The sequence below is a fragment of the Gobio gobio genome (assembly GCF_949357685.1).
Source record: "Gobio gobio genome assembly, chromosome: 7".
Classification (NCBI taxonomy): Eukaryota; Metazoa; Chordata; class Actinopteri; order Cypriniformes; family Gobionidae; genus Gobio; species Gobio gobio.
In genome coordinates this window covers 12472359-12492074 of record NC_137103.1, presented here as the reverse complement: position 1 = coordinate 12492074, position 19716 = coordinate 12472359, and the positions used below count along the sequence as shown (strand labels likewise).

The window sequence follows — 19716 nt, the reverse complement described above, 5'->3', positions numbered from 1 at the left end:
AAACATGACATAATTGTCACGGGTTTGTTTATTATTGGCTTATCTGACTTATGTAGGGAAGTTAGCCTTAAAATAATTTTGCATAGACTGTCAAAAAAGAGGATTCCTTCAGGGTTCAACGAGTTCAGTTTCATTTTAAACCACATCCATTAAAGAAATGGTTCTTTGTTACGTTTCTGTTCTCCTTTACGTTTATTTCCAGAAGAACCTCTGCTTGTCACAACCCAAGAACTTTGACATTTTAAAGAAAAAAATAGCCAAGATAGTTTACGTGAAACAACCTTAAACGACCTTTCTTATAAAAATGAAAACAAATCTACTTCAATTTAATAATGATATAAAGCAGCACTGATTGTGCAGGTCTTGCTGAATTCCCACATTGACTTTCGCTGTCTGCTTCATCAGGAGCAGTTTCTCTGAAAGTGACAGCGCTCTTTGGATTGAGGACTTGAACACTTGGGCTGATGGCGACGTCGGCACCCTCCTCCTCCTCCTCCTCCTCCTCCTCCTCTTCTGGCGGCGGCGGCGGCGGCGATCCGGATCCCAACTCGACAAATTTACGGCCACCCTCCTCAAGTAGGTCCATCACCGATAAACCGCTATTTCACTCCGGCTATTTGCTTTGTGGCCAACGTCATTAATCTTGTCGGTGAGGCGGGAAAACGGCGCTATTCGCCACGCGTCAGGACCAACAAATCACCGCAGCATTGAGCGCGCGGCGGGCGGACCTCACGCGCCAGCAGCCAGACAGACCAATGTCGCTGTCAACACAGGTGATGGCCTTTAAACACACCTGCTCAGAGCAATTAGACAAGACAGACGAGCAGCCCACGCGGATCCGTCATTATACACTTTAAATACAGTTTTGCCTTGCTAGATGTATAATTGCTGTCATAGGCATGCTTATTTAAAAATATTTATCATTTTTAGAATTTTAAAATGAGTAATAAATATTATTAGTACCCTATTATTATGATTATGAATACAGGACAATTCTATAGCTTCAGTATTAAATTGAATATATTTGTGTGTCTGTCTGTATAGTGTGTAGGCTAATTATATGAAGTGCATCTATAATTGTATGCAGTGTAAATCTGCACTAATGGCTCTGCTCGCTTCAGTGTTCCTCTGTGATGGGGGAGGCACACAGCTCTGTTTATTCATTTCCTTATGACCAGAACAGAAACATGCTCTTCAAAAATTAGTCACGGCATATTGTGACTTCGTGTAGGCTGTGTCTGCAGCTTCAGGGGAAATAAGCTTCCTTTCATCCCCTGAGCTCCGTTTTATTCTATTTATTTGCCCATGTTAGCAATTATAGATTTTAATAGCCTACTTTATCTCTCATATTTTAAAATATTTTCTTTGATCATTTTCAAAACTGAAAAATCATCTCTATTCATTCAAAACAATTATCCCATTGAACTTGCCCAAGTCTGTCAAATTTTTCAAAATAAGATAGCCTAGTCTATACAGTGTTTAGCCATTTGTGAGTTAATTTAAAAAATATATATTTCATCAGATTTCAAATAATCATTTTTCCCTGCGTGCCACATTTCCAGCATGGCAATTATTTACATGCACAGTCTAATACAAAAAAGTAAATCAAAATTGCAGTTGAAAACGATTTAATGCACCTGAAATGAACAGAGGAAGCTATTTGGAGAAGAATGGAAGAGAGTGTCGGGAGACGGAGGTCTGGACCGACAGAGATAATGAGCTGGTAAATGGGGCTGAACTCGTTTGGGCTGCAGGGGCGGGACGGGACCGCGGAGCTCCAAATGGATCCTCTTGTCCTGATTTGGCCTGTTCAGCTGCCCACATTAATTACATATTAGTAGCATAAAGGATGGCGCATTTACCGCTTGGGTAAATGTAGGAAGAGGCCGGGCTTCAAATGTGTTTTGTGGATAGGCGGGGACCTTAATTATCGCTTTATTTTGCGAGATTGTAGAGGTTTCTCCGTTTTCTCCCCGTAGACTATGACTGGAGTGGAGTCGCTCATGGGTGTACAAGGAAACTTGGAATGAAGATATGCGGTAAGTTGATAAAAAACTTTTTTTATTTTTGTGTTTTTTAAATAAAGCATTTGTAAATAATTCAGTGGCTATGGATGTGTTTGTGGTTCGTATAGCCAACTGTGTCAGTTATTTTTTAAAAACCGCCTAAAATGGCTCTGTGGTGCATTATATGTCTGTATTAATTGCATTTTAATGAGCAGAAGTGTCATTTAGCGCCCCCTTTGGGTGGTTTCAGCTGGACAGCTAATGGACAGTCAACAGCACCTCAGCAATTACCTCTATTATGTGCCATGAATGGAGCAGAAGCTGCAATTGTGTTTCTTTTTAAAGACAAATTTAAAAGGGTGAGTGATTGACTCCCCTATAGCCTACACGCAATAGCCTAGTTATCATTTCACCGTCTCGGTTAACGGTAGACCCGATATTGTCCGGCCATGAGTCCCCCACATCTAGCCAAAATAACCTTTGAATTTGTCTTTTTTGCCAAAATAACTTGCGAGATGTATGATAGGCTAATCCATCATGTAAACAAAGTCAACAGTGATTGTTTGGTTTCATTTCTTTGACATGTTCATGCTCTCTAGATTCTTAAAATAAAAAAATTCACTCAAAGCCCAAATTTGGTCTTGTTTTAGCCTAGACGAGGGCTGTGTTTGGACGGCTATTGAAACGCGAAATGGCTTGCTGGGTCGTGCTGATCATCTGAAAGACCGAAGATGCACTGCCCACTAAATAACCAACCGAAGGGGGAAATACATAACATTCACGAGTAGGCCTATTAGAGAACTTGCCTAATGTTGGTTTGCTTAACCACGTGATTTAAAGAGGAAAACCCCTTCGAAAAAGTAAGAGTTTTAGAATGGCTATTTTTCGATTGTTTTGTCCGACAGAGTTAAGAGGTGAGCAGATAAATCCGCGTCCCAAGAGAATTTATGCTCAATGGAAATCTATTAAATGACAATCCGTCAAGCCTCTGTTTTGCCGAGATAACACAAGTCGCCTTTACATATGGATGGTGCTTTCAAAAGAAATGGTCTTCCACGAATTATTCGTGCTAAATCTGTTTCATTAGGTACAGAAGAATGAAAATATAGACCTAAATATAAATTGTCAAATATAAATAATATTGCATATAAAATTACAATGCGTTTTACGGACTAAAACAAATCACAAAATAGATCCTATCTGAAAAACGATTTAAATGAAATATCTCGCTATTTAGCATATGCTGCTTGAAATGTCTGGCTGCCGTGTTCATAAGCAGCGCTTGAATGATCCCATATGAAGCTGAAGAAGATGAGGACAGTGAGGAAGCTGCAGCAGAAGACAAAATCAAACAATCTGCAGTGCCGTTCATGCGGATGGATGGAGCCGCTGCTCTCGAACTTGCTGAACTGACGTTATGCTGAATAGAAATGCAATGAGATGTGATCTTATGCTCTCAGATTGTTGTGTTTTAAAGCATTGTTACAGCCCAGGCCTATATAAAAATAAAATATTTGATGTATTTTTTAAATCATTTATGGTCCCTAACATCATGAGTCTGCGTTCATGCTTCTCTGTGGTGCTGATGGGCATCTAAATCACTGTCCCACTGATGTCATCAGGGGTGACCTCCCCCTGGATAACCTGTGCCATAAATACACACGAGTCGGACACTACACGAACATCATCCCCACTGCTCCGAGGAGACGCTCAAACACATTTCATTTGTCTTCAACTGATTGCTGCAATGTTTGGGAACGGAGGTCGCTCATTTCAGTCTTCTTCTCTGTGTAATAATACAGGATTTTTGCAGAAGAACAATAATGTTGACGACAAGAGCCGAATTGTCGGGTTTTTTAACGATCAGCAGCCCAAGAGCCTTTTGACACGGGACAACGAGCGAGACCCGCGCTTCAGACACACAGAGACCGACTTCTCCAATCTGTATGCAAGAGGTGAGAGACACAACTTATTTCCAGACCATCAGAGAGAAGAACAGACAGTACAAATAATAGGCTACATAAAAAGACAATTATACCAATATTTTCTCATAGGTGACTGTGAGGATATCTGTAAATCATCCAGCCGACAATTACATTGATCAAACTTGTTTCTTTTTCTTCAGCAAAATCCTCATACAATCGTTGTACAGGCATTGTGGGCTCACTTTATAAACTTAACCAACAAAAGATGCACAGAAAACTCAAGATTATATTAACCAAAATAACTATTTATAACTATTCCAGAACTGTTCATATTATAAAAATATGCTTATAGTTTATATAATTTGCAATTGGATAATTTTTAACCCCTTAACTGTCACGTTTGAGAATAGGGTGAAAATGCACTATCCAAATCGAAATGGTTGTAATTCAAGAAAGCTTTGGACCTAAGACCTAAGTTTGATATTAAAGAAGACAGTCAGCAGATTACATGCTGATGTGAAAGCATGTATGAAGTGTGAAAAAGTTGTGGAAGTTTAAATGTACTGTAGTAAATATTTTTTTATTTGATATCAAATATATATTTTACAAAATATTTTACTCTAAAAACTATTATAAAATCAAAGCCATATGTCTAACCAAGTTGTGTTCCAAATTTGAAGTTGATATCACGCGTAATATTAAAAATAGCCACCGGGTAACACATTCCATTGAATTTTTTTAATGCGTTCTGCTGTAAAAAAAATTATACATTTTTGTCCAAATATCACTTCTATCACAAAATATGGAACCTTGAAACTCAGACATTTCCGACAATATTTTTGACAATATTATGAAACATGGTGACGCCCAATAGGGGAGGGAGCTGCTAAAAAAAATGTAAAGTACAATTTCTATGGTAACGCAACGTCCAATTTCAAAACTGTTTACTGAGTTTGAATTATATTGAATTCTGAGTTTGTAAGCTTTCGAATGATACCTAATTTATGATAATTACAAAAAATATATAAATATAAAAAAGGCGATAAAAAAGACGATATTATATTTTAGAGCAGTGGTGTCCAACCCTGCTCCTGGAGAGCTACCGTCCAGCAGATTTCAGTTCCAACCCTGCTCCAACACACCTGTCTGTAATTATCTATCACCCTGAACACCATGATTAGCTGGTTCAGGTGTGTTTGATTGAGGTTGGAGCTAAAATCTGCAGGGTGGTAGCTCTCCAGGACCAGGGTTGGACACCCCTGTTTTAGAGGATAATATTATTTTATACATTTTCACAAATACGGAAATACAATACAAATACAACACGGAAAATTCCTTCATATTTATACAGAAAACTGTGCCCTATTTTTACAGACTTTTTTTACAGTCCAGTATTTTACCATATAAAATACAGTAGCAACCTTTTATGTTTTACAGGACTTAAATTTCACGAAAAAAAAACAAAAAAAAAACATTATAGCAAGACATAAATTTGTGGTTAAAAAAAACAAACAAAAACATTAGCTGTGGTTCCCAGTAGTCTATATATGTTTTATTAAATACCTTTAGCATGAAAACCAAAGTTTCAATGTTTAAAAGTGTATGCATCGACTTTTAAAATAAAGATTAAAAAGACGAAATAGGCCTACAATTAACTATAAAGACAACTATAATGATAACGCATCCACAACAGCGGACGATATCGTTCTGTTTAAGCCTTTAAATGCTCGAGCTCGTTACGTATGATGGATTCTGATTGGCTGACAATGTTTCTATCGTTCATCAGCTGGATAAAATCGTTTCTCTTTGCCGTTATCGTTATAGTTGTGGTGTGAACTCTGCTTTTCTTTCAAATTGAAGATGATTTTTAGAGCTATATCTTTATCGTTATCTTTATATTTCGTTCTTGGTGTGAATGGGCCTTTAATCTGTCTATAGAGTCCAAATGCATGTTCTCTTGCTGGTCGTCAATCCTCGCTGTTCACAGTGTTTCTTGCTTTAATGATTTGTAAAATATCTTTCTGCCAGAAGATTTGACAAAAATCTCACCATGATTTACATTTATGTAAATGCTTTGCATGAATTACGTTTATGACATTTATGTAACATTATTTTCATTTGAAATATTCTGCTTTAGGCTACACTCATAATACAATTATACATATTACAATAAGACATTTGGGTAACACTTTATTGTACAGTGTCCTTGTTACATATTACGTGTAGTAATAAAGAGTAATAACTATAAATTATGCATAAATGCATGCAACTAACCCTAAAACAAACCCTAACCCTATAGTAGTTAATTATTATTACCCAGTACTTGTAATTACACTGTAACAATGACACCTTAAAGTAAAGTGTAACCAACATGTGTGTAGAACAGCCATTTGATTGACTGATAAAACTGTGTAACACAATTGGTCGTAGATCTGCTTCCTGCTAAAAATGGAGAGGAGTATACAATGCAGTTCCTGTTGGAGGTGGTGGAGATCCTCACTAACTATGTGCGGAAGACCTTTGACAGATCCACAAAAGTGCTGGACTTCCATCATCCGCACCAGCTGCTGGAAGGAATGGAGGGCTTCAACTTAGAGCTGTGTGATCAGCCAGAGAGCCTGGAGCAGATCCTGGTGGACTGCAGGGACACGCTCAAATACGGAGTCCGGACAGGTGACGACGGATAGTCTTTCAGTCCTGTTAACTAGTAAAAGAAGCATTAGTATCATAGAAACTCACACATAGACAATGGGGCGTATGTGTGTGGTCCTGGTACGGGGACAAAAAGTGCACACAAGTATAATACGTAAGACCAGTACATCCTGTACAAATACAGTACAAATCCTACAGAATTATCTTTTTTGAAAATCTAAACTAGCTGAAAGTTTTGTGTGACAGGTTAGTGTAAGGTGAGAAAATATACAGTTTGTACTGTATAAAACCATTACGTCTATGGAATGTCGTCATAAAACATGGAAACCAATGTGTGTGTGTGTGTGTGTCTTACTCTGCTCCTCTCTCTTTCCCTGCAGGTCACCCAAGGTTTTTTAACCAGTTGTCTACAGGTCTAGACATCATTGGCTTAGCTGGAGAGTGGCTAACCTCGACTGCCAACACTAACATGTGAGTTCCTTGTGATTTGGCATAGCGGTTCTTTAGCAGCATAAACATTCATTATACTACAGGGCTGTTGAATGCTTGAATCTGATTGGTTGATAAACATTTAAGGGTGTGCAATTATTTTCAGGCCATGGCTAAAAGTAGTTCCTGGCAGGACTTGACCGCATTACAATTCCATATCACTTCGCCAAGTTATTTCAGTTATTTCAAATGTCTTTACAGCCGACAACAGCAAAAGAACCAGAACCAACAACGATACTGAACAAGCAAACAAACAGTGTTGGGGTAACGCATAACAAGTAATGCGAGTTACGTAATCAGATTACTTTTTTCAAGTAACTAGTAAAGTAACGCATTACTTTTAAATGTACAAAATATCTGAGCTACTTTTTCAAATAAGTAACGCAAGATACTTTGTTTTGCCAGCTCTATCAACAGTAAGTGCAGAAGCGTTGTAAAAATGATGATTATAGTTCTAGACTAAATGTCAGCATTTACTAATCTCACTTGCAAAAAAAGATCAGTATTCCTCAAAATGAATAAAATCAGTGAAATGCGCAATCAGAGTACTACGCAAATATAAAAACCTCCAAATATTTTTATGCATTTAATCTGACTTTACTGACCAATGTAGCCTACTTGCTGCTGACCTTCGAAGATTCAGTTAAACCATAAGGAAAAATGACATTAGATTTTTTGTTTTTATTGGTGAAGTGAGCGGCGCCCTCTACTGTACACACATGAAGTTGCATTTCCTTCAGCCTTTTTATTTCAATTTTAATATAAGTAACACAATATTCTAATAACTGCATTAAAGGGGTCATGAACTGGCTTTTTTTTTTTGATTTTTTATCAATCAAACAATGATTTAGCTCTCATCCACCCGCAATTCATTGGAATGTTATTTTTTATTACTTGGCCCGCCCGATCGGTGGATATAACCGGGAACCATGCGTCACTAACACATACACACACACACGCACATGCCTCACTGCAGAGTCAGACAAATCAAAGCATGATCAAAACTTCCGCGATTGTATTTTTCCTTCAAATATCAAGTCAAGAGAGTGAACAACGCACATCAAGAAAGGAATGTTATTTCACTATTTAAGATAGCCCGTCGGCAGGCCAGTGATACGTTTTGGTAGCCCGTCTGGAAAACACATTAGCCCCGGGATGTTGGGCTCTGCAAGCCCTGGCCCATACATGTCCGAGTCTGATCTCGATTCGCAGGACAATGAACCAACAACACCTCAAATAAAGGATTCTTCAGCCTGTGACAGCGCGCTAAGTTATTTTTAGTTATACACATACACATAATCAATAGATATCAAACAATCTGTAACAATGCAATACTGTCACATATAAAAACATGTTTTACTCACATTAGTGTGTTGCTTCATTCATTCATGTAATCTTATCTTGTCTGCAAATCCAGTCTCCTGTTTACAAACGAATCCGTGGTTAAATGAAGGAACAGACGCACAATGTCTTCCCCACGTGAGCTGGATATTCATTAAAAATAAAGTTCATCCATGCATTCATAATATTGGAATCCGAATGAAGCTAATGCAGCATGTTTATTGTATGGAAGTTGGATCCGGTTTAGCTCCACGGAGGCCTATAATCGGTGGGCGGGGCTACAGAATCAGGCGTTGTTCTTCTTCTGTTGAGGCGGTGTTTCACCACACTCTGACATCACAGCCTGGCAAATCCTGTGATCGAGCGTTTGCTGGGTCTGGTGTCAATAAAAGCTTTTCTTTGACTAACAAGGAAGTTTACAGCTCTGAAACCTACAGGATATTCTTATATCACCATGAACTTTTATATAAAATATTTCTCAATTCATGACCCCGTTAATAACTGCATTAGTCTGTTATCATAGCTCAAGCATCAGTTAGCTCTAAAATGACGTTTTGGAATTAGCAATGGATGCTTGGGATGAGATGTGTAAGAAATTAATCCTGCACACAAGAGCGTTTTAAGGACAAAAACATGACAAATGTCTTGAAATACATCATCTGAACAATGTCTTGAGGTTTGGCATAAGCATAATAAGTGACCCTGGTCGGTTGAATCATTAGAACATAACGCACACCCGAGGTTAAACGGCCACTAGACAAAGAGCCGAGGGCAATATATACACACAAGATAATGAACTGAAAGGAAACAGGTGACATAATCAATGAACTAATGACCATGACAAACGATGAAAATGTCATACACACTAAAAGTCCATGAAAACATAACCAAATCACCAACTGAATGTGACAGATGTGTTGTGTTGAGGGAGTAAATGAATTTGACCAAATTAGACCCTTCAGCAATGTGAACATGGAAGACTTTATATTTACACTATCTATGAAGGGCTTACATAGATAGAAGTGCACGTATATTCCCCAAACGTTATACATAGTGCTATAAAGCCTTAACACTGTGTATTAAAAAATCTACCATTAATTTACCTCAAACTGCTTCAATTCAAACATTATAAGATCATTTTAGCTTTAGATCCGCTATCATTTTTAAAGGAACTATGTACAAAAAGTTAATCTTACACAAAGGATTACGATTTTGTAAATATTCAAACAATGATGTTATATATTTGAATATTCAAATACGACAACTGATGTCGTAACCAACATCAGTGACATCAACAGTTGCGCATATTCAGAAAAGTCATCTTTACATCATGCTTGCACAGCTGGCAGAAAACATGACTGTGCTGATGCAGCATTTCATTTACAGACAGTCAAAAACATACATTTAAACTAAGCCTTTAACAATCGTTTGCCAGCACTGGGCCTTCCTTCGGGAAAAGCAAATCATACTGTGATAGGCATTTACCCGAGTGTGCCAGCTCTGAATAACACATATTAGCTCTCAGCAGAAAAGCTCCAGTGAGTGTTTTGAGACAGGATGCAGATGAAATGGCCAGAATGTAGAGTAACACTTCACTGGTCAAGGCTAATTTACAGCTACACGCTGAGACACAGTGCCAGCTGAGCCTCTGACACAATCCACACCTCCACCCCCACCATCCCCTACATTCATCCAGCCACACATTCATCTACTCATCCTAAAGTTGACTGGTATCTGTGAGAAATAGCTGACTGTTATTGTCACATGTCTGTCTTGTCCTGTGTAGCACATGGTGTTTTGGTTTATTTCTGTCCTGTGTGCGCCTGTCATCTGTCTTGACCCCACCCCTCGTTATCTGATTATTAGTTAATTTGCTCCACCTGTTGTCCCTTGTTACCTGCCTTGTTTGTCTGCTATTTAGTCTCCTTCCATTTTCAGTCCTGTGCGGTTATGTTGTCTATGTTATGTGTGGAGGTATTCTGGTTCCTGATTCTTGTCCCTGATCTCGGTCCCTGGTTTGTCTCTGTTTGATGTTTGATTTTTACCCCATAGTGGGTTTTTGTTTTGTGTTTATGTTTCTTTGGTTAATAAAATTCATGTTCACCTGCATTTGAGTCCTCACCCCTTTTTTCACCATAGCGTTCGTGACAGAACATAACCGCCAGTAGAGGACTCAGCAGTTGTTTTTTGCCCTTTTTTCTGTTTCTATCCATGGAACCTGTCACCCACCTAGAGGCTATGTGGTATGTGAACTCCCGTTATCTACGTCAGCAGGGAGCTGATGTGAGGAGGTTTGCTCGGGTCTTCCTCATTGAGATCGATCACTTGGACCTTAGTGAGGCAGAGACCAAGGAGGTTTTTAATCTTTGTCTGGACATGCCCCTCACTCCGGAGGAGATGGGAAGGATGGGGGTTTTTGGCTTCTGGGAGTTCATAGACTATCTTGACCCCAGCCCTCCAATGACCATTGTCCCTGTTCCGCTGGTCCCTGTTCCGCTGGTCCCTGTTCCGCTGGTCCCTGTTCCGCTGGTCCCTGTTCCGCTGGTCCCTGTTTCAGTGGTCCCTGTTTCGGTGGTCCCAAAACGGAGGAGGAGGAGGAGGAGGAGGAGAAAGGCTCCCTCCATGCCTGTTCCAGTGGTCCCAGTTCCGGTGGATCGTGGTCTGGTGGTCCCAGGTCCGGTGGGTCGTGTTCCGGTGGTCCCAGGTTCGGTGGATCGTGGTCCGGTGGACCTTATTCCGGTGGTCTGTGTTTCGATGCTCCATGTTCCGGTGGTCCCTGTTCCGAAACGGAGGAGGAAGGCTGTTCTGGTGGTCCGTGTTCCACCAACGCCGACCCGGCGCCCTGCTCTGTCTGCGCCGCCCAGACACCCTGCTCTGCCCGCGCCGACCCGGCGCCCTGCTCTGCCCACTCCGACCCGGCGCCCTGCTCTGCCCGCTCCGACCCGGCGCCCTGCTCTGCCCGCTCCGACCCGGCGCCCTGCTCTGCCCGCTCCGACCCGGCGCCCTGCTCTGCCCGCTCCGACCCGGCGCCCTGCTCTGCCCGCTCCGACCCGGCGCCCTGCTCTGCCCGCTCCGACCCGGCCGCCTGAACTCTGCGGGCCGTCTTCCCGGCCGCCTGAACTCTGCGGGCCGTCTCCCCGGCCGCCTGAACTCTGCGGGCCGCCTTCCCGGCCACCTGAACTCTGCGGGCCGCCTTCCCGGCCACCTGAACTCTGCGGGCCGCCTCCCCGGCCGCCTGAACTCTGCGGGCCGCCTGAACTCTGCGGGCCGCCTCCCCGGCCGCCTGAACTCTGCGGGCCGTCTTCCCGGCCGCCTGAACTCTGCGGGCCACCTGAACTCTGCGGGCCGTCTGAACTCTGCGGGCCGCCTTCCCGGCCACCTGAACTCTGCGGGCCGTCTCCCCGGCCGCCTGAACTCTGCGGGCCGCCTTCCCGGCCACCTGAACTCTGCGGGCCGCCTCCCCGGCCGCCTGAACTCTGCGGGCCGCCTGAACTCTGCGGGCCGCCTCCCCGGCCGCCTGAACTCTGCGGGCCGCCTCCCCGGCCGCCTGAACTCTGCGGGCCGCCTGAACTCTGCGGGCCGCCTGAAATCTGCGGGCCGCCTGAACCCTGTGGGCCGCCTCCACGGCCGCCTGAACCCTGTGGGCCGCCTCCCCGGCCACCTGAACTCTGCGGGCCGCCTGAACTCTGCGGGCCGCCTCCCAGGCCGCCTGAACGCTGCAGGCCGCCTCCCCGGCCGCCTGAACTCTGCGGGCCGCCTCCCCGGCCGCCTGAACTCTGCGGGCCGCCTCCCCGGCCGCCTGAACTCTGCGGGCCGCCTGAACTCTGCGGGCCGCCTGAAATCTGCGGGCCGCCTGAACCCTGTGGGCCGCCTCCACGGCCGCCTGAACCCTGTGGGCCGCCTCCCCGGCCACCTGAACTCTGCGGGCCGCCTGAACTCTGCGGGCCGCCTCCCAGGCCGCCTGAACGCTGCAGGCCGCCTCCCCGGCCGCCTGAACTCTGCGGGCCGCCTCCCCGGCCGCCTGAACTCTGCGGGCCGCCTCCCCGGCCGCCTGAACTCTGCGGGCCGCCTCCCCGGCCGCCTGAACTCTGCGGACCGCCTCCCCGGCCGCCTGAACTCTGCGGACCGCCTCCCCGGCCGCCTGAACTCTGTGGGCCGCCTGAACTCTGTGGGCCGCCCCCCCGGCCGTCTGTCCCTCCCGTCCCGCCCTGGTCTGTCCCTCTTTGGGTTCTGATGGAGCGTCTGGAAGCCGCTCCTTGGAGAGGGGGTAGTGTCACATGTCTGTCTTGTCCTGTGTAGCACATGGTGTTTTGGTTTATTTCTGTCCTGTGTGCGCCTGTCATCTGTCTTGACCCCACCCCTCGTTATCTGATTATTAGTTAATTTGCTCCACCTGTTGTCCCTTGTTACCTGCCTTGTTTGTCTGCTATTTAGTCTCCTTCCATTTTCAGTCCTGTGCGGTTATGTTGTCTATGTTACGTGTGGAGGTATTCTGGTTCCTGATTCTTGTCCCTGATCTCGGTCCCTGGTTTGTCTCTGTTTGATGTTTGATTTTTACCCCATAGTGGGTTTTTGTTTTGTGTTTATGTTTCTTTGGTTAATAAAATTCATGTTCACCTGCATTTGAGTCCTCACCCCTTTTTTCACCATAGCGTTCGTGACAGTTATATGACACGTATGGCTGGAATGGTCTATTGACTCTAATGTCAGATTACAAAACTAAAGGGAAGTTTAATTCTGCTCTTCGGGTGTTTTTATTGGTCCATTGGGAGATTCTTCATTTGTGTAAGAATAGGTCTTGTTTGACCTCAGAGGGTCAGAGATTTGATGACGTCTTTCACAGTCCATGCCCAAATTCTCCATTGATCAATAAAAGATTTACTCCTCATTCCTCAGATTTACTTCCCTCTTTCCCAAATGACTGAACCTTTAGATTTTAAGGGGCTGTATTGTGTGACACTGCTGCTTAACGCATATAATGGCCAACAGTCAGTTTTATGATAGAACTAATAGGATCATAAAAGCTGCAAATGAACAGAAGTTTGTCTAAAAAGTTATAGTTATAGCCCAGTAAAAAATAAACAGTTCATTACTTGTATGTATGTGTATATATATATATACAACAGTTCTTTCTGGTTCTTGAATCTGATTGGCTGAGAGCCGTGCCATATTCTCCCAGTATCAGTACTCTAACCGTTTCACATTTGCATCAACATTTCTCACAGAGAGAGTTTCATGGTGGATGAACAAACCTCCATCCTTTTACAAATACTACTTATTGTGTCACAGAATGTAGTTTTTTAATTGAGAATAGAGTTATTTAGACCTCAAATATGTGACTCATATATAAACGTAGCACCTGTTTTACAAGTTGTTTAGACGCTTTCGCAGATGCGAGCTCCAGGCCGTCAGCGGTCGTTTGTACCCGCAGAGAATCGCTCCATCTCGGCCAGTCCTTCGGGAATTTGCTGCTGGCTCTTTCTGTGTGTAGATAGTGGTTAAACATGGTATGGTAAACAGGTATGATTCATTTGCAGAGCTGCCAACTCTCACGCATTGGCCGTGAGACACACGCATTTGATTGGTTTCACACGCTCACACGCCACACCCCTGATTTCTCACGCTGAAGTGCCAACCAAGTCGGTCAAATGCCTGAAAGATGAGTTTATCTATAGATCTACATGAGCCGATCATGCTTTCGGTAAGGGGGTTCAAGATAAATGGGCAAATAAATACGGTGTTGCGCGACCTAAAGCTACATTCCGTTTTGGGTTCTGACGAGAACGAGCCTGTAATGAGCGAAGGTGCGTTTCCCGAAAGTGTCGTTCGCTAACTATGGTCACAAGTTCCGTCATCATAAGCATAGTTAAACGAGTCATGTTTCCCGAAACCATAGTTCCAACGAACGTTCGCAAACAGCATCGCAAAGTTGATTTGCATACATTTTGTTCTTGCACTGATGTTAAATTTGTAGCCATTTTGCACTGGGCAGCCAGTTTGAGATATAGGTTATATTTGAGTATTGTGTGTAATGATTCTGACAGTTTTTTCCATTGAAATGACTGGGGGAAAGTGTCCCACTAACCCTGAATTCACCCTATCCTCTTTGAAATCATAATTACATTGCATTATGAAGCTTGAAACCCCAAATATTATAACATTCTTCATGAACAATTATTCAGTTATTTGTAACAATCTCATTGTAAAAAAGAAGAAGAAAAAGAAACATGGTTTCAATGTAGCCAGCTACTTTTTGATAGTAACTTGTAGTGTAGCTATTTTCAAAAGGGTAGCTTGAATATAACTTAACTACTCAAAGTATTTTTTACTACAACAGTTTTTTTTAGATCAGCCACAGCAAAAAAGAACCACACAACTGACAGAAGAGCAACAGACAGGACAGTTATTTTCCTTTTTCTTCCCTGTAAAAGTATGCTGTAGGTTGATGTATAATCAATTTGTTCTATTTAGACAAAACCATGCCTCTACATAGTGCTTTAAAATTGTGCGTGTGTGTGTGTGTGTCTATAGGATATACTGTATACAAAGCGTCATATAGATGCATTTTGTCTTAATAGAAAGAATTCATTATCAACCTTATCTATCAAAGGCAAAAAAGAAATCAATAACAAAAACCAATACTACCCCATTCAAATGCTGATGCAGAGAGTGTTTTCTGTGATGTGTGTGTATATAGCTATTATATATATATATATATATATATATATATATATATATATATATATATATATATATATATATATATATATATATATATATATATATATATATATATATATATATATATATAGTTATTATTATAATATTATTATTTATTTTGTTTTTTTGTTGCAATTTTTGCTTTGTTCGCGGCAAAATTTTGGTTGGCCCCACCAAATCTCACTCTAAGTTTTTTTGAAAAGTTGGCAGCTCTGCATTTGAGATATATCAAACATGCAATCTTATATAATCCCATATATTTATAAATCGTGAGAAAATTGCTATTTTAACCAAGGAACCGGGACGTGTGAGCGAGTCGCCTGTCAATTGCGTCATATCTGCGTTTCCCTCGGTTTCCGGTTTTATTTAGCAGAAACGCTTTACTCTCACTGCAGTGTGAACAAGTGTCATAGCAGCCGCTGAGCAAACACACAGAGTAACATCATAACATCATGTTCAACACAATCAGATGTATCTAAAACAGAGATGCGTTACCTCATACTCATGACCGGAAAAGCGGAAAAAGCGACTATGCCATAATAAAAGTCCTGCTGCTTGCGAGGCGTGTGTTGTGTTCATCTTATTAACAATCGCTCCTGCGGCCTTGCTCAGCTCCACAACACTCGGTCCTGCTCTGCTTCTCACTACAGTAACGTTAATAATCACATCCATGAACATGATTTCTGCCCGAGTCCTATCCAGATTCTTTTCCACCGGCTGTGAGGTGAAGACCAAACTTGGCGTCATAAAACTATGCCTTTGTTTTGAATAGGCGACGGAAAAGTTACATAGTGCAGCTTTAATTATAATCATTCATCATTACAGTATAATTGAAAGCTATAATTTTTAAACATTTAATAGGTTTTAAAAAATATAAATTTTTATTTAAGTGAACTTTAAACAATATTCACATAAACCCATTATAATAAATAAATGCCACACAAGGGCCCTGCCCTTCAAAATCAGGGCTCGGATTCAATTCAGATTTTTATCTGCCCTGCTAAAATGCACAACAAACGTTATAGTTTTCATTGTTTTTGACCCATGTAATCTTGTAAACAGTGCTTTAAGATTTTCAGGTAGGTCAGATAAATATACATACATTTAATAATCAATATCTTCACTGCATAAATTATAAATTAAACATAGATTCAGCCTTATTAACCCTCAGAGCCCGACGGCATCGCCCACGACGTCACACGGCACCTCCGATAAATATCTATATTATTTCATGAAACTTTTATCGATTTTCTTACCGTTTTTTCCAGCAGAAAGCTAACGAGCTAGCCATCACGGGGGTGTCTTTGGTGTCTTTGTAGCCTTTACAGAAGTTTTTCTATCCAGCCTGGAACATGTGCATCTTTTTGGAGTTGTTCAGCAATAAATCAAAACGCTTACATCCAAGATATATCCACTTGATGTCCATAATTTATAAATTTTCCGTCATTTTTGCCGCTAGCGCGATGCTAGCTGCCATTTTGGATGAGGGTTTGACCAATGACAGGCTGATCCGTCATCCACATTGGTGTGCGTCATTACGCATTACCACAGCTCTGTTATTGTGGATAGAGAGAGACGCACGGCTAGTGTTGAGGAGAGAGAGAGAGAGACGCGCAGCAGTTTTGTGGAGAAAGTTTGAGGAAAAAGTTTGAGAAGAAAGTTTGTGGAGAAGTTCCTGATAGGAACTGTTTTGAGGCTTGGCACCAGTAAATATCCAAAATCCAAAGAGGCCAAAAGCGCCTGGACTTTTTTTGGAAAAATGTAAATAGTTTTGGTTCTGTATAAGTTATCATGTTTATTCCTGAGTTCCAGGACTCCAAAGACTTGAACAAACTGTTTTCCAGAGGAAATATGCTTAGCTTTTATTTATTTGTGTGTGTTTTCAATAAATATTTGAGTGATTCAATTTCCGTTTTATGTTTTCATTTGTCTTTATGGTCCCATAACTTATTTTACATTCAGGTGACATCAATGCAACACAAAAATACTGACAGTGCAGCTTGTCTTGAAAAAAAAGAGGTGTGTCAATTGTCTGTGCACAACAGGGTTGATGTTTTACAAGCTTTTTTAGTAAATAACACCAGGCGGAAAATTAATTGTAAAAATACCCTTAGGTCTTAAAGGGTTAAAGCTACAAAAATTATTCAGTCAAGAGAAGTGAGTGATTTTGTCTTTGAGTTTTGTTGTTTGATTAACTTTAATGACAAACAGAAGCAGGTTTATTAGGCTACTGTCACTGACGCGGATCTGACAAACATCCTATTTACTCTTTACATTCGTTTAACACTTTTTCGCTCATTTAAGACTGCGCTTATGAGGATACTCGACAAAACGTGAATTTTAACAATCATTTTGTGTTTTTGACCATTCAAGCGTGATAGACTTCAATGCGGTGCTGACCCGCTGTCTGTGGGTTTAGGCTGTTTGTTCACAGAGAGACACGCGCTAGTATAGATTTAAGTTATTTTTTGCCTCGTATTGCGCTTGAATGGTTTAATAGCAGTGGAATGAATGATAGCGTGATCATATACTGTAGCACAGTCAAAGGACGGCAGAAAAAACAGATGCTGTTAATCTACCTTTAAAACAACTACCAAAATATAATTGGAATATGGAGATTATACCAAAAATATGACGCAAAACTGCAAAATAATTGCACATTTGACACTAAACCTCACTGGTACTGCTACATCCTTGTGTCAATTTCCCCATGTGATATCTAGCCCCGGTCTCCCCTACAATATACAGTACGATTTCACCTTTCTTGTTTGCACATGTCCGTGCTGTCTGTAAATGATATGTCAGTACTGTTTATATTGATTAGACAGAACTGCATGAGCACTTGACATTTGCATGTACTAATGAGCTGCTCATCATTACTAATCACCGTGGATGATTGTTGACTGGTGCTAATAGGTTGAAGATGCCTCCAGCGAGGGGCTTCCCATCCGAATGATTCTGTGATGGATTGAACAGACTTACATGAATACAGTTAGTGAATTGCCTCCTGCTGTCAAGACACTCATTAATGTGGGACAAGTAGAAATGAGGTGTATGTGTGTGTGTTTACAGGTTCACATATGAGATTGCACCAGTGTTTGTACTGATGGAACAGCTCACCCTGAAGAAAATGCGAGAGATTATTGGCTGGCCAAATGGAGAGGGCGATGGAATTTTCTCACCAGGTATGGCCATTTAAACAACAGAATAATTAAGAATTCTAGATTAAAGGTACACGATGTAACTTAATTTTTCGTTCAAAATGAGCTAAATTTAAACCGTCGATACATATTTTTCCAAAACCCCTAAAAACATGATTCATCAGACCAGGCCACCTTCCTCCATTGCTCGTGGTTTTCCACTGTTCCTTCCTTGGAGCACTTTTGATAGAGACTGACCACTGCAGACCGGGAACACCCCACAAGAGCTGCAGTTTTGGAGATGCTCTGACCAGTCGTCTAGCCGTCACAATTTGGCCCTTGTCAAACTCGCTCAAATCCTTACGCTTGTCCATTTTTCCTGTTTTTGTCTTACCCTGATTCACTATGATTCACTATGGTAAGCCTAGTATAAGTGTTTATATTTTAGACCTGACAGGATGCTTTTTGCTGGAAATTGCGTACATACTTCTCTCACCCGTGTGTGTCTCGTACAAACAAACAAAAAAATTATACCTGTAAGCAAACTGTGGCACTGTTTACATTTTTTTCATAAAGTAGTATGCAAATTATGATTAATGATTAGGTGCCTTACAAACACAAGAAAAAACTCCATATGATATTCACTTAATGATAACATTTTTAAAACTATGTAATCCAAATAGATGTACATTTTATATGCAATTCAAATACATAAATCTTAAAATTAGGCCTAAATATTTTTCAGAATGAGATATGGAAAGGAAGAAACCTTATGAGAAGCCAAAACTGAATGGAGGAGCCCGTCTTCATTTGGCTGCCATGTTGAAACTAATTTCTGCCGACAATTATAAACACATGCATGCACATATTTAAATTTGACCCAAAAAAATCCACTCCAAGAATAATTCTGATTATATTGACTAAATCATTTTTTATTCAGTTTATTTAAAGGGGTCATGAACTGAGAATTCCTTGAGCTTTTGACCTATAAGAAGTCATCATACAATAAGAATATTCTGTAAGTTTCAGAACTGAAAACTTCCTTGTTAGTCCAAAACATAGACTGTAAAAAAATATGGACGTAGTGTCCGTGACGTCACCCATAGGATTCTGAAGAGCATTTCTGAAGCATAAAGTATGGTCGAGCTGGCCGTTGTCATCTTGGCAGTGTGTCACCGCGCGTCACACCCAGATGACTAAAAGTGGGCAAAGAGGCGGGACGTGGGCGGAGCTGAGTGTGACGTGATGACTAACAGACAGCAGACAAACGGCTATCCACCTGTCACTCAAAGTGGCCATGCCCTTAATTATGCAGAACTTTAAGGCTTTATATAATGTAAACAAATTAGTTATAAAAAAATCACCCCCCTTACAGTTGTCATGAAGGGCAAAATCAGCCGTATAGACCAAAACCACAATTTGTACCAGGCTGTAAACATGTTT

At 41.4% G+C, this 19716-nt stretch overlaps 1 protein-coding gene across 1 annotated transcript in view; it reads left to right on the top strand.

Moving 5' to 3' along the window:
- Positions 1-464: 464 nt before the first annotated feature.
- gad1a (glutamate decarboxylase 1a) overlaps positions 465-19716 on the top strand; it is a gene marked incomplete at both ends in the record, with an annotated part of 48734 nt that continues 29482 nt past the window's right edge. Inside the window, 6 exons of the mRNA XM_079821319.1 lie at positions 465-576; positions 1980-2039; positions 3809-3961; positions 6362-6604; positions 6964-7054; positions 18206-18318. Coding sequence (XP_079677445.1) covers positions 465-576; positions 1980-2039; positions 3809-3961; positions 6362-6604; positions 6964-7054; positions 18206-18318 — 772 coding nt within the window. The remainder of the gene's footprint in view (positions 577-1979; positions 2040-3808; positions 3962-6361; positions 6605-6963; positions 7055-18205; positions 18319-19716) is intronic.